Source organism: Trichomonas vaginalis, chromosome VI (assembly GCF_026262505.1).
Source record: "Trichomonas vaginalis G3 chromosome VI, whole genome shotgun sequence".
In the NCBI taxonomy this organism is placed as follows: Eukaryota; Parabasalia; order Trichomonadida; family Trichomonadidae; genus Trichomonas; species Trichomonas vaginalis.
In genome coordinates, this window is record NC_067208.1 from 13,898,243 (window position 1) to 13,912,907 (window position 14,665).

Genomic DNA, 14,665 nt, shown 5'->3' on the forward strand with positions numbered 1-14,665 from the left:
AACATTTTCATTGTTAAGGATCCTGTTTGGATAAGAATCTTCTCCAACTCTAAAATTCAGTTTGGAGATACTTTACGAATTGTATTTTTCTAAATATCAGTCATGTTCCGAAATGTGATTCAATTTGTGTTCAATCTTAATATATATATAGAGTATATAACATTTAATTAAGCATTGGCAAATTATAATTTTACTTTTAAGTGCTAAAAATAAACAGGAATCTATTTTTTATCATTTTCGAGCATTTGAAGTAACTCAGCCACGCTGTCATGATAAATTATCATTGCGTGATCTTCTTCATTCACTCCTTTTCTAAATACACCGAAATATTCGATATTATCATCAATTTTTTCTGCCGAAATTCTCTTGAACGTAGAACCTGTCAAAAGGAATCTATACATTCTTCCTGGAGGATACAAAGCTGTTGTTCTCATTGAGATCTTCTTCAAATCCTCAATAATTTTATCCATTGACGGAGAAGGTTGTTCGAAAGGATTCGAAAACATGTCTAAATCTTCTGGAAGAGGAAGTGGATCTGAAATATCACGCGTAATACAGTCTTCTACGAATTTACGAATAATTTCTGGGAGTTCTGTCTCTGGAACTTGGGCTGTGTTATGAAGAGATAAAAATGGAACTGGATCGTCACTGACAACAAACGATGTAATGTAGTTATATGAATCAGGAATGACTTCACTACTAACACATGGTACTGGTGAAAAGCATACAGCCTTGATATTTAGATCTGGATAATGTTTTTTCATAAGGATGGCAAGAACAGAGGCAACTGCTGCACCAAGTGAGTGCCCGGTAATAACAATTTGCCTACCATTATTCTCTTTAGATAGATTTACAAGATGTTCAGAACTTCGTACAAATATTCCGTTGGCTGCTGAAAAAACGCCATTATGCATGAGAATTCCATCTACATTTATAGCACTAGCCTTAACATCTGTGAAGAAATCACCAAATGTATATGATCCACGTACTGCAAGGATGATTTTATTTCGTTCTTCGCTATTAACAATAAAATATGGTGTCTTATCAATATTCGAGTTTGGATCTTCAAATATTATATGATTAATTTCTTTTGGTATGGTTCTTTTTGCGGGTTCATTATAAACTTCTTTTGAAAGAATCGCGTAATCAAGAAATTCTTTGAGTTGATCTTCAGTGAACTCTGCTTTTTCGCATTGTGGGCGTGGGTGTAAAGAATCTAGTATTAAATGAAAGAAAATTTTAAAAGTTAATTTTGCTGGATTTGTCAGCAGATATGCAGTAATCTGGGCATACTCAACTGCTTTTCTACTACCTATAGTAGTTTTCCAAAGTTCTTTTGCACCTTCATTGAGCTTCTGCAACTTTGATGTCATAAATGAATCAATAAATTCATCGAGAAAAATTCGAAATCTTAATAAAACCTCATGACATATATTTGTTTTAAAGAAAGCAATAAAATAATTTTAAGGTTATTTGATCAAATAAGAGCTATCGTTCATTCAATAAATGATCAGATGGAATCAAAAGCGTGTTGTTATGGCCAAGAAATATCATGTGCTAAATCAAATGATCTTAAATCCAAGAGGGTTCTATGGATTTTGTATTGAATGATTAAAACTTCATTTTCATTCCACCAGAATACAACAAATAGATTGAACAGATCTTAGATTGTAATGTGTTCATCTGGTAAGGCGACTATTTCCACTATTGAAAGGAAGTTATATTTATTTTTCTAATAAATGAATTAAATTATGTTTATTCATTATGTAAATACCATAACTAAACGATTCTTATAAAAAAATAAAAGCAGAGGAAAGTCCAAACAGACCTCTCAATTGTATGGCCTTTTCGATCGATGAGCACAAAGACCGAGATCTGCGGCTTCTCCGGACACATCTTCCACGCTGGCCACGGCCGCGTTCACATCCGTGAAGACAAGCACCTTATGGCCTTCGAATCCCGCAAGGCTTTCCGCATGTGGGAACGCAAGCGCAACCCACGTAAGATCGCCTGGACAGAGCACTACCGCCACGATCACAAGAAGTCAGTCGCTGATACAGCTGCTACAGAGAAGCGCGCCCAACGCAAGAAGGCCACACGCACATACGCTGGTGTTGCTATGGAAGGCAACCAGCACCAGATGGTCCAAATTGTCAAGAAGCGTGTTGCTCGTAAGCCAGTTGCCAAGAAGAACTAAATCTTCTTTTTGAATATTTTTATTAATCATCAAATATCTTTTTTTTTAATACCAAATCAATCCTCGAGCCAATGATTTACATTCACATCGGATGTTTTCCTTGAGAATTTACATTCTGAAACAAAAATTTGTGTTGATTAATATGACTTCGCTATTAGGCAGAAAGCATTAATATTTGTATCGGTTGAGATTGGATACTCTCAGCCATAATGTGATTTTTATTAGGATCCAATTTCAATTGCAAAAAAAAATCAAATTCTTGATAGTTTGATATATAATATTTGTTTTTATAAGGGTTTCGTTTTGCGAAAAAACGTACAATACGCAATTTCGCTAAAAAAACATTTAGCTAGCAATTTCGACCTTTGACTCCACTCAAGACGTCACTTTTTTAATTTTGCGGTATCATATTTTTGGAAAATCTTTATGAATATTATATAAAAAGTCTCTTTAATATCTATATTTCATATTTTTATCGATTTTTAAAGTTTTTGCGAAAAGTATTCAATTATTTTTGCTATTTGGTCGGGTAAATGTCAGATTTGCGACATTTTCTGATATGATATTCAAAAAAAAAAAAAAAAAAAAAAAAAAAAGGTAGTGGGGCTTCCAGGCACTTCGTGCCTTCTAGCCCTGAGGATGAATGAGTATAAATGAAGTTTTTATTCGGAGGGCTTCCAGGCGCGTTACGCCCTGAAGATGTTTAGTATAAATGAAGTTTTTACGAAGAAGAACTTTACAAAACATAGACAAGAAAGTTCATGAGGAACTCTCAACAAAGTCTTTACGAAGAAGAACTTTACAAAGTCTTTACGATGAACTCTCAACAAAGTCTTTACAAAGTCTTTACAAAACATAGACAAGAAAGTTCATGAGAAAGTCTTTACAAAGTCTTTACGAAGAAGTCTTTACAAAACATAGACAAGAAAGTTCTTGACAAAGTCTTTACAAAGTCTTTACGAAGAAGTCTTTACAAAGTCTTTACGAAGAAGAACTTTACAAAGTCTTTACGATGAACTCTCAACAAAGTCTTTACAAAGTCTTTACAAAACATAGACAAGAAAGTTCATGAGAAAGTCTTTACAAAGTCTTTACGAAGAAGTCTTTACAAAACATAGACAAGAAAGTTCTTGACAAAGTCTTTACAAAGTCTTTACAAAACATAGACAAGAAAGTCTTTACGAAGAAGTCTTTACAAAACATAGACAAGAAAGTTCTTGACAAAGTTCATGAGAAAGTCTTTACGAAGAAGTCTTTACAAAACATAGACAAGAAAGTTCTTGACAAAGTCTTTACGATGAAGAACATTACAAAACTTCATCGTCAATGAGTGTAAATCAGGCAAAAATATATTTTAGGGTAGAAGGTTAGATATAACCTGTTTTCTAACCTCATTTCTACCCTCTTGAATTTTCATGAACTTTCTCAACAAAGTCTTTACGATGAAGAACTTTACAAAACATAGACAAGAAAGTTCATGAGAAATTAGACGAAGAAGTCTTTACAAAGTCTTTACGATGAAGAACTTTACAAAACATAGACAAGAAAGTTCATGAGAAATTAGATGAAGAAGTCTTAACAAAACATTTACGAAGAAATTCATGAAAATTCATGAAAATTCAAGAGGGTAGAAATGAGGTTAGAAAACAGGTTATATCTAACCTTCTACCCTAAAATATATTTTTGGGTCATTTACAAAGTCTTTACGATGAAGAACTTTACAAAACATTGACAAGAAAGTTCATGAGAAAGTCTTTACAAAGTCTTTATGAAGAAGTCTTGACAAAGTCTTTACGAAGAAGTCTCAACAAAGTCTTTACGAAGAAGTCACAATAAAACATCTGTCAAAAACCGTTTTTTACTTCACTTAAAATGCCACGTAAGCTACGTAAGAATATACGTAAGAGGAAGAGAGCATTGAAACATCCAATAGTAAGACTGACACCACAACAACAGTTGCAACAACAAATGCTGAATGACCCCACTATGTTGCAACAAATGTCAAGCAACCCTATGCTTTTAAACCGAGTTGTTGGTGCACAGAGTGGAGGTTTAAGAGCGGCACTTTTAGCGAAAATGGCAGGCTATGGTGGAGCTGCAGACGGAACAGCCTATAACCCTCAAAGTCAAATGAATTTGAGTTCACTCAAAAATCAAATAACAGATGTCAAAAAGTCAAACATAGACATACAGAAGCAAATAAGTGAAAACGAAAAGAAACTAGAATATGACAGACACACAAAGAAACTCAATGAGTTAAACGTAGAGAAAAAGAAGAAAGAAGAACAACTGAAAGAACTAAGTACAGAGGAATATGCGAAAAAAGTGTCAGAAAAAGCAGCAGAAGTAGCAAAAATGGAACAAGATGTTATAAATTTGAAAAACCATACTACTCAATATAAAATACTGAAAGATGAAGAGATAAAACAAAAAGCCCTGAAGACATATATGGATAGCGATGAGTATAAAAAAGAAGTTGAAGCAAATGTAAAGGCAGAAAAACTTTTACAGTTGCAAAACCAAACCGTACAGTATGAAAACTTAGCACAGAAAGTAAAAATAACGACGCAGCCATGCAAAAGGCAATGAAAAGCGCAGAATATATAAAAGCTAATAATGACTGGTTAGATGCCCAAGCCAACGCTAAAGCAGCCCAACTTATAGGGTCAATAAGGACAAAAATACAAGCGGATGAAGACAGTTCAAATGAAGCTTTAATGAATGCTGACTTTAAGAACGCCTTCGAAGCTCTTCATAGTAAGGTGAAACTAGTGAACGACTTCTCATCTGGAAAGAAACTGAAGTCTGAAGGTTTCGACAACGAGTTAAGAGAAGTAGCACAAAATATGACGAAAATAACAGATGCAGCAACGAGACAGGCAGTTCAAAGTGCCTATGACGCCGTTAGAGCAACTGTTGTGAAAAGTCAAGAAAAAGAGTTACAACAGACCAAAACAGACCTAGTAAATGCTTTCTTAAAAACGAAAAGTCAGGTAGGACATTATGCTGCAGATGGAACATATGTGCCAGCTGGTGGAACTTATATACCACCAAACCCTCCAAGAGAAGCACCTGCACCAGGACTACCTAGAACATTTACATCGTCACATGGACACAGACACAGGCATGCACCAAAACCAACACAACAACCAACAGTTCAAAACCCTGCACAACACAACAACAACAACCAACACAACAACCAACAGTTCAAAATCCAGCACAACCAACAGTTCAAAACCCTGCACAACAACAACCACAAACAGAGCAAGGACATAAAAGAAGTAGAGAACAAGGAAACCAAGAATTCTTAAAAATGCTTAAAGAAGAGTGTGGTTTCCCAGATAGTATTGACTTTAGTGACAGATATAAAGAAGCTATTGGAAAGTTCAAGGATGGAAATACTGACCCGAACCTATTTAGCTTTATGGCTCAGCACCAAAACGGATATAATCTCAAACCTGGAAAATACAAGCTCGCTAAGGGATATGATTTAATAGCATATCATCCAAATGACATGGATGAATTTACTCCGAGATATTTGATGTCAGAGCTAAATGACAATTCAACTTTCGTCATGAAACGCGTAAAAAATAGAGACGGAACGAAAGAACAAAAGCTTATGAATGCGGATGACGTAGATAGGGAAATTGTTGAAAACGGTCTCGGAATATATGAAATGCCAGCAGATGAGGTACAAGAAACTCCACAGGAAGAACTAGTTCAGATACAACCAGACATGGAAGAAATAGTTCAGCAACAACAGCTAGAAGAGCCTGAAGGAAACGAACAAGTCACTCCTTTGGAAACTAACTTCACAGAACTAGATGAAGATTTGGAACAGCCGAAAAATCTTGACCCTCAACAAGAGTATGCGGAGAATATGGAATATTTCCAAGAGTCTAAAAAAAATTCGGCTGACATAGTAGAAGAATATCGAAAAATGTTTGCCGACATACAAAAGACTCCAACACCAGATGAAAATATTCAGCATAGAATGGAAGCACTGAAAGAAAATGTACACAAATACAACAACCCTTTTTACTTACGAGCATTTAACGTTCAATCTTCGGATGAACTCGGTGAAAATAAAAGGTTAAATTTCAAGAAAACATATAGAAATGAAACATTGTTTAAAGTTCATTCAGAACCTAACCAAGATGGAAACAAACCTACTTTTGTTTCTGCAGACGATGGAACTACAATGAGATGGGGTCATAAAGCTAACCGGATAGGTGGTTCATAAACTTACAACCAATTCCAAGAAGTTGTAGACGCAATGGAAGTCAATGGTGAACCAGATATAGCTGGTATTTTCAGCGCGGCTTTAATGCCATTGAAAGATATGAAACATGCAGATATTTTGGACCAGTATGAAATGAACATGGCTGATGGAAATATAACACCTGACGTTCTAGAACATTTATCTCAAAGAACTACACAGAACCATAGAGATGGTATATTTGGTGAAGAGTTTAGAAAGAAAGTTAGGGAGGCGAAGGAAGAGAACCTATTGTACATGACCTTGCAAACGAAAGTTTGCAAAATGTCATAAAAACTTACTTTGCAGACAATGAACCGAGAAGGGATGAATATTTAAGAAAACTCAAATGGACAGTACCAAATGAAATGTTAGTATTGAAAAACATGTTCCTTGACAAAATAAAACCAACTACAGAAATAAACGACGCAAGACTGAAAGATTGGGTAAAAGCTTTCCCATTCACAAAGATATTGTTGGTAACATGGAAAGAAAACCAGAATGGCTACAAAAACATATATTTGGAAACGAGCATATTCCATATGGACAGGCACTGTTTGAAGAGCTTGAACCAGAAACTCAGGAAAGAGTCATGCAAACAATACGCGAAGACTCAAATACAGACTATGACAAACTCTTTCTAGGATATAGGTTACCTGAGATGGGCGACCAGAGCCAAAGGCAAAAAGGACATGGGAAATTTGCAACATACTAGATGAACATAATGCAAAGATGCAACAACTTCAAGCAGAGGGCAATGAAGGAAAAAGAAGAGTTAAAAACTCAGTCAGGAAGAAAGTAAAGCTTGGTCCAGTGGGTTCTATTATGACATATAAATCCAACTATTCTATATTTTTACTCATATGAAATGTACGCCGCTCAGAATATAACGCCAACAGTTTTGGATGCTATGAATGGAAATGTTTCCGAATGGTATAACGAATGCGACAATGCCATTAGAAGGTCAGAAATAGTTCCTGGAACTTACGAATATACAACTGCTGTTTCTTATGGAAACGTAGGTGAGTTTGGAGAAGGTTCTTCAACAACAGTAGATATTGCTTGCGACAGGTTTCATATAATTTCTATTGACAACTCTTTCTTATACGTGGAACAAGACATTGAAATAAAACTTCTGCCAAGTTGTCTGACAAGAAAGGTTGCAATGGAATTTTCTATGTCGGATACCAATATGCTCCAGAAGTTTTCATGGGATATAAGATATATCTAACTCTGACTTAGTTCAAACAGTAACATGGGCAAACTATGAATGGTTCGCTTTGAGAAACTCAGTACAACCACAAGCTAGAGAACAAACAGACCAGTAATGCAACTATTGAGAAAATAAGAAGACTTGACCCTAACGTTCCAGGAGTTTATGTTAACCTTTCTGGTTCAGATGGAAATGCAGTAACCAAAGTAAACTGAAACTTAGAGTTCCTTTGTCATCTTTCCTCATCTTCAGGTTTTTTAAGAATACTTGCCAAACTGGGCAGGAAAAATTTCTATCGAACTTACTCCAAGCAAAAATAACTTAGTCATTGCACCAACACAAGACCCATTCACTCTTACAGACGTAAAGGGAGCAAATCAAACGTCATTCGCCGAATTTTGCAAAGACAAAGTTACTTAGACTTTGGTTTCTCAAACTTCAACACTGAAGTAAACTATTATTTCAATGCTGCTGGAACTGCTTGGGACCCAGTTAAGTTCACATGCGAAAAGTTTGAAATGCAAGAGAATAGAAAGCAGACTTGCAGTCTATATGTTGGACCCAGATATTTTCAAATGCTTTAGCTGCCAAATATATTGGCAGTTCCACTTATGTTCCCTATACACCAAATACTGTCAAAGACTTTGCAGGTGAAGTGGAAACCAAAGTGCTGACCCAGGTGCAAGAACAGATATTGCTTTAACACTGCAATGAAACATGCAGATACTATGTTTGTACTGTTCAGACGAACTATAATGACTATTCTTGTTTCTACAACCCTGGTATTAAATAATCATATAAACATAGATGGCAAATATTATCCAAGAGAAGATATTCTACAGTTGAGGATATGAGGTCATACAACTTGACATTAGATGCTATGAACTTTAACAACAACTTCACAACAACCATTAACCTGAAATGCAAAGTTCTATTGCATATGTGAAAGTATGGACTCATACAGGAGGTCAAAAAACTCAATATACAAATGGAGACCGTTCAAACTTTTGGCTTGGCATTTCCATTTGCTGACTCAGAAAGACTTTATGGGTGGTATTTCAACTGTTGGTACAGTTCAAATACAATATACTGGTGACAGAGACGGTCCAAATGAATTGAAAGCAAAGAAGTTTACAAAAACCAATAGCACTTTTCACGGAAGATGCTCTTTTGAAAGATTCGTTCGATGAAACCTGCTGGGGCCCTCAGATTGGCATAACGACAGCTTCCATCGAGCAGATTTTGGCAGCAGGTCAGTAAGTTGTTCTTGAACTGACTTCTCTCCGTCAAATATTGACAGTACGCCAGTTTTGACATAAAATTGTAAGATAAACTTACCTTTAGAAATATCTGTAAGTTTTGTTGTTATATTTTTGTCTGCTTCAAGAACTTTCACCATTTCGGTTATACCAACTTCTTTGCTTTATGAAAATATTTTGGTTCAGCAAAGACTGCTATTCTATAACATTTTCCATTGTTTGTATAAAGAACTATTCTGTCAATGTATTTGTATTGTTTGTGTGTGTAAACTTTGTTCTGCTTCAATTCGAAGAGATACTCAAATACGTCCATCTTTTTATTCTAAGTAAAATGTCATTTCCGAAAAATAGAAGCGTAAGTGTTTCAAAAGGTTTAATGGCGGTGGCAGATGTGAAGTTAAATTCACCACTCAAAACAAACAGTCAAAGTGTTATTGTCAATGTCAAAGAAAAGATGTTGAAATGGGGAAACCATACGAAGACCAAGATGGTATAACAATAGTTCCTGTAAAAGAACAACCAACATACCCTGAAGTTAGCAGAGAGTTAAGTTCTGTTGCAGATATTCGAAACGACTACCAACAACTTAAAGACAAACTTAAAAACTCAGGAGAAGATTTGTCAGGCTTTGGGTATAATGTTAAACTTGGTTGAGCACAACCCTGTAAAGTGAACTCATATGTCATCAGCACCTCATGAAGTTTTGAAAGAACTATTGAAACTTTTGACAGAGGCAGACGATATAAACATCAAAGAAATAGAACCCGACATTGCTTGCTGTGGTGTTTCATATAATGTCATTGACAAGATATACGTTATGAAAGGAGGTGAAACGTTGAACTTAAAATATAGTTTCCCAGACGTCATAAAAATATTTGACGACCACAACATTTCATTAAAATTTGTTTGCTAAGTAAATGGCAGAAGACATAGTGGTTTATACTATTACGACTAAAAACCCTGAGTCATATAATTCTATAAACAACAACTTACAAAGTCCTCAAGGACGATATTGTAAACTGACCTTAAACACGATGACGACTAAAGCCTGTTTTGCTCTTTTGACACCAGAAGACTTTGTTGTTGTGAATGGTAAAAATACTTCTTTGAAGATACTTACTCAGATATACCACCAACAGGTTTTGTTGACTTATTTAATACTTTAAGGACGGATGTAACATGTGCTGCAACTAGAGCAGGTTTCATTATGTTTGGATGTCCGACTGAGTTTAGTATAAACGATATGAGCTATAATACAAAACTTATATCTGGTTTTTACTACCAACAATTTCCTATAACAGGAAAAGGTGTCATACAAGGAATGTCTGTTCCATTGACTTTAAGTACACCTATTTTATATATTGTTTCAAACTTAGGTTCAAAGTGCTATTCGAATATCGACAGAAACTACTATGACCAAAAGATACTCATGCGTATAAACAACACTTTCTCTGCTGGTTTGCCTATTGTTCATTCGAATGCAGAGTTTTCAGCTTTAGTAAACTCAAACACTTTAGCAAACATAAACTTAACCTTAGTCGACGCAAACTTTGTTCCTGTAAAACTTTTATGTCCTATGTATTTGTCAATGACGGCAGAAAGTTTCGAATTGGAAGATGCAACTGGTGAAAGTATTGTATTACAAGAACAACTTCAACAACAAATGCAACAAATGGAACAAATGCAACAAATAGCTCAAGAACAACAAATAGCTCAAGAATAAAAAAATATTTTTTTTTATTTTATTTGAAATGTACGCTGAGTTTGTTGGAGAAGACCGTTGGGAAACTTGTTTGTTAGATGAGAAATATGAAATTCACTGTTGTGAGTCATTTGAAGTCAGAAACAAAAAGACAAAAAGAGTTTTAAGCGGATGGGAGCGAAATGACGGATATGCTATGATGAGGATGGGTGGAAAAAACTATTTTAAACATATTGTCATTGCAACTCATTTTATACCGAATCCTAACAATTTACCTCTTGTAGACCATATAAACCGTATAAGAAGCGACAATAGACTTGAGAACTTACGTTGGGTTACTCGTTCTGAAAACAATAAGAACATAGGCAAATTTAGAGATATTGTATTCGAATTTGTCGACGAACTAGAAGATGAAGCAATTGAAATTACAGACTATGGCAAGCATACGTTTGAGTTTTACTACTACAGCGAAGAACAAGACTCTTTCTACTTTTATACCGGCGTAAACTATAGGAAATTACAAGTATATTTTACTAAGACGGGCTATGCTCATGTAAACGCTAGAGATACAGATGGAAAAAACGTTCGAATACTTCTTAACAAATTCAAGAAGCTATATGGCATACCATTTTAAAACGTTTTTTTAAAAAAAAATATTTTTTTATCCGATAGAAAAGATGACGAAATATATTTCAGTCAACAAGTACATGACAGAAGTCAAAGAAGAACTAGACCCATTCATATATTTGAATGTTTACTTCTACCATTTTGAAAAGTCTACATTTGACAAAGTTTGGACATCGAACCCGTTAAGTTTGCTATTGTGACTAAAAATGGTGCGAAATTTGAAGACTTAGACATAGAAGGTTTGTTAGCAGTCAAAGAAAATTTTGAACAGAAGGTTTTCAAACCTTAAAGAAGGCAAAGCATACAAACTTGTTATACCTTATGAACCAAAGAAAGCAGACGACTATGAATATTATGAGTCTAAGATAGTTGAAGTTCAAGGTAAATTAGGTAAAAGATTTTAGAGTCTAAGCCAGTGTTTGCTCCTAAAGAGGAAGAGAACATTGACATTGACCCAGAAATGTTCTAAAAATAAAATTTTATTTTTACAATGTCATATCTCACCTTCTCTGGAACTGGTTCAGGTTCTTTCTTCTCTTCTACTTTCTTTTCTTTCTTTTCTCTCTCTTCTTCTTCTCTGGTGGAGTTATGTCAAATTTCTCAGAACCATATTTATGTAAAAGTTCTTTGTCCTTTAATAGCTCTTCTATTCTGTTTCCTATTTCATCTTCAAGAACAGCGCATGTGTCTTCTTTGCATTCTAAGAACTTTTGTTGGACTTCATCTTTCCAATCGTGTCATCTCTGTCAACAAGTCTGTCATTGACAAACTTAAAGACTTCTCTGCCTAATGTTTTATGGTTCTTGTCATATTCCCAGAAACAGAACTTTAGAACAAATTCACCTTTCTTGTTTACACTATGTAAGATTTTATGGTCTACAGATGTTTTGCTGTCGAAAAGCTTGTCTCGAATATAGATAGCGAAATCGCTAGACATTTTCAAAAGATAAAAATTTTAATTTTTCTAAAATATGTTAGAAAAAAAGTTTGCTGACATTGACAAGAAATTTGAGAATGTTTTAAACAAGAACAAGAGGAAGTTAGAAAATGCTCAGATAAAGCCTATACATGAAAAGTTCCTATTTGCTCAGAATGGTATAACAGGTCTAATTGCACCACCTGGGTCGGGTAAGACTTTCAACTTATCTTAAAATGGCTGCACAACAACAAGAACTAGATGAGAAGAACCCATTCTATGAGTTAGTTGTTATTTGTAGTACTTCTGGTCAATTCGACCAAACCGTAAATTCGTTCAAAGATATTATAAAGAAGTCTAAGTTAGTATGTATAAAAGATCTGAGTTGTTAGATTGGATAAAGAAGTACCAAAGAAGAGTTTTGAAGTACAATGCTATAAATGAGTATGTCAATTCTAAGTTTTAAAGACCCAAATGAGGAAATGCAGAGAATATTAGAGAAGAAACACTTCAGAAACAAACAGAAAGAGATAGAATACATTTCGAAGAAATTGCAATCTTACGATTGGAGACTTACCCTCACAGATGTCTTCTTATCTTAGATGACTTTGCTTCTCATCCTTTGTTAAAGAACAGAGAACAAGACATGTGTCGAATTCTTAAGAAGCTCAGACACTTTAACATCTCAGTTGTCATTTGTGTACAGACAGCAAAGAGTTTAAGTAAGGATGTAAAGAGAATACTTACTGACATTGTACTTTTCCCCGGATTGTCCGAAGACGATTTCATGGAACTTATGAAAGAGTCCATGGCAGGTAGTTTGACAGACATGAACTCTGGGAGAAGTACAAAGTCATACAACCTCATACTTCTTTCAGAATTCATATCTACGCAAACAAAGTTCAAATTGTAAAAAGTCAAGCTTGAAAAATCTAAGTGTTTGAGTCTTAGTCTGTTGTGGTGCTGGGGCTGTCGGTTCTTCTGGTTTGGGAAGACATTCAGGAAGAGGAACGTCGGACATTCGTTGTGTCCTGTCGGAAGGAAGAACTTTTCCTGTTGTCGGGAAAAACTTTTCCAGTTGTCGGGAAATTTTTTTCCAGTTGTCGGGAAAAATTTTTCCTGTCGGATGGAAAATTTTTTCCTGTCTGATGGAAAAATTTTTCCTGAAGTTCGACCAAAAAAGTTCTCAATTTTCGAAAATTTGAATGGTTTACGGACGAACAACAGGAAAATTTTTTCCAGTTGTCAGGAAATTTTTTTCCAGTTGTCGGGAAATTTTTTTCCAGTTGTCGGGAAATTTTTTTCCTGTCGGATGGAAGGACTCGGAATGTCGGAAGGAAGAACTTGGAATGTCGGAAGGAAGAACTTGGAATGCCAGAAGGATTTGACAAGACAATTTACCTTATAGAGCTACCTGAGCCATCTGAAGTCAAGCGTAAAAATAAATGGTTCATTTACTCTGCTTGTTTGAAGTTGTCAAAATACTCTGTTATTTTTTCTTTCAGTAGCGGCAAATCTTCTTTGAATGTAAGTATTGTACAACCTTTAATATCATAGTGTGTTTGAGGTAACGTATCTTGAACTATTTGTTTCACATCTTCATTCGGTGTCATTGAAATCGGTAAGTTTTCGCGATAGAACCAATTTCTGTCAGATTTGTAAATCTTAGCAAGGTCGTAAAAGCTTTTGTTGTTTTCTGACTAAATGCAACATAACCATATCTCTGTCTTCTTCATTTTCCATCTCTTCAGTAAAATCATATACTTATAGTTCTTTTCCTTTCCTTTTGGTACCGAACGTGGTATTCTTTTCTGTATGTTTTTGTCTTTTGCTTCAAGCTTGTTTTCCATCTCTTCACGTTCTTGTCTATGAATTTCATCTAACATCATGAAAATATAACAAGCGTAACGAGTGAAGCCCACATTGCTACAGCATTTACTAAAAGTCTATGAACATAATATCCTTTCAAACTATTTGGCAAATTTTTACGATTTTCGTACGGAATCTCGTTCCTCGGTTTTCCGAGGAACGCAAACATATGAGGAAATTCTTCTAAAAGTTCTTTTGCCTGCTGGTTTTCAAACCAATGATATGCTTGCTTTGTAGAACGAAGAGCTGTCAAAATACTTTGCATTTGGTACATATCGTCTTTGACCGAACGAATGAGACGTAACTGTTTGTTATATTGTATGTACTCGTATTCTTCATTTATAGCTTCATGAACGATAGCAGTTGTTGTGTTCTCTGTTGTTGTCATATCTGTCTTTACATACAAAATAAAAAAAATATTTTAAAAAAACTAGCTTTTATTTTTTTATTTTCACAAAAGACCAAAAATAAACGCTTTACATGTATTTTTCAGCAACTTCGTCAAGAAGTCTGTAAATATACCATGCATAACGAGGAGAAGCCCACATTGCTATTGAACTAACTAGGAACTTATGAACATATATACCTTTTAGATGCAATGGTAAGTTTTGTCTGTCTTGGTAC

The 14,665-nt window shown here is 34.9% G+C and overlaps 3 protein-coding genes and 2 pseudogenes across 5 annotated transcripts, besides 2 other annotated features; 3 read left to right on the forward strand and 2 right to left on the reverse strand.

Moving 5' to 3' along the window:
* Positions 1-100: 100 nt before the first annotated feature.
* Positions 101-1,373, reverse strand: TVAGG3_0861310 (lipase; the record flags this gene model as incomplete). Its single annotated transcript, XM_001298469.2, has 1 exon — positions 222-1,373. One exon carries the CDS (start codon positions 1,371-1,373, stop codon positions 222-224), a length of 1,152 nt encoding a protein of 383 aa, XP_001298470.1.
* Positions 1,374-1,843: 470 nt separating this feature from the next.
* TVAGG3_0861320 (assembly of large subunit precursor of preribosome) lies at positions 1,844-2,599 on the forward strand (the record flags this gene model as incomplete). The annotated part of the gene is made up of 1 exon (XM_001298468.2): positions 1,856-2,197. The coding sequence occupies one exon, from the start codon at positions 1,856-1,858 to the stop codon at positions 2,195-2,197; it is 342 nt and encodes a 113-aa protein (XP_001298469.1).
* Positions 2,600-4,552: 1,953 nt separating this feature from the next.
* On the forward strand, positions 4,553-5,489 carry TVAGG3_0861330 (annotated as a pseudogene). The gene has a single exon. A coding segment is annotated over exon 1 (937 nt).
* A 984-nt stretch (positions 5,490-6,473) lies between these two features.
* Positions 6,474-6,749: a mobile genetic element.
* Positions 6,750-7,377: 628 nt separating this feature from the next.
* Positions 7,378-14,665: part of a mobile genetic element that runs on past the window's edge.
* Positions 10,679-11,263, forward strand: TVAGG3_0861360 (His-Me finger endonucleases family; the record flags this gene model as incomplete). Its single annotated transcript, XM_051249714.1, has 1 exon — positions 10,679-11,263. One exon carries the CDS (start codon positions 10,679-10,681, stop codon positions 11,261-11,263), a length of 585 nt encoding a protein of 194 aa, XP_051085189.1.
* On the reverse strand, positions 13,627-14,429 carry TVAGG3_0861370 (annotated as a pseudogene). The gene has a single exon. A coding segment is annotated over exon 1 (803 nt).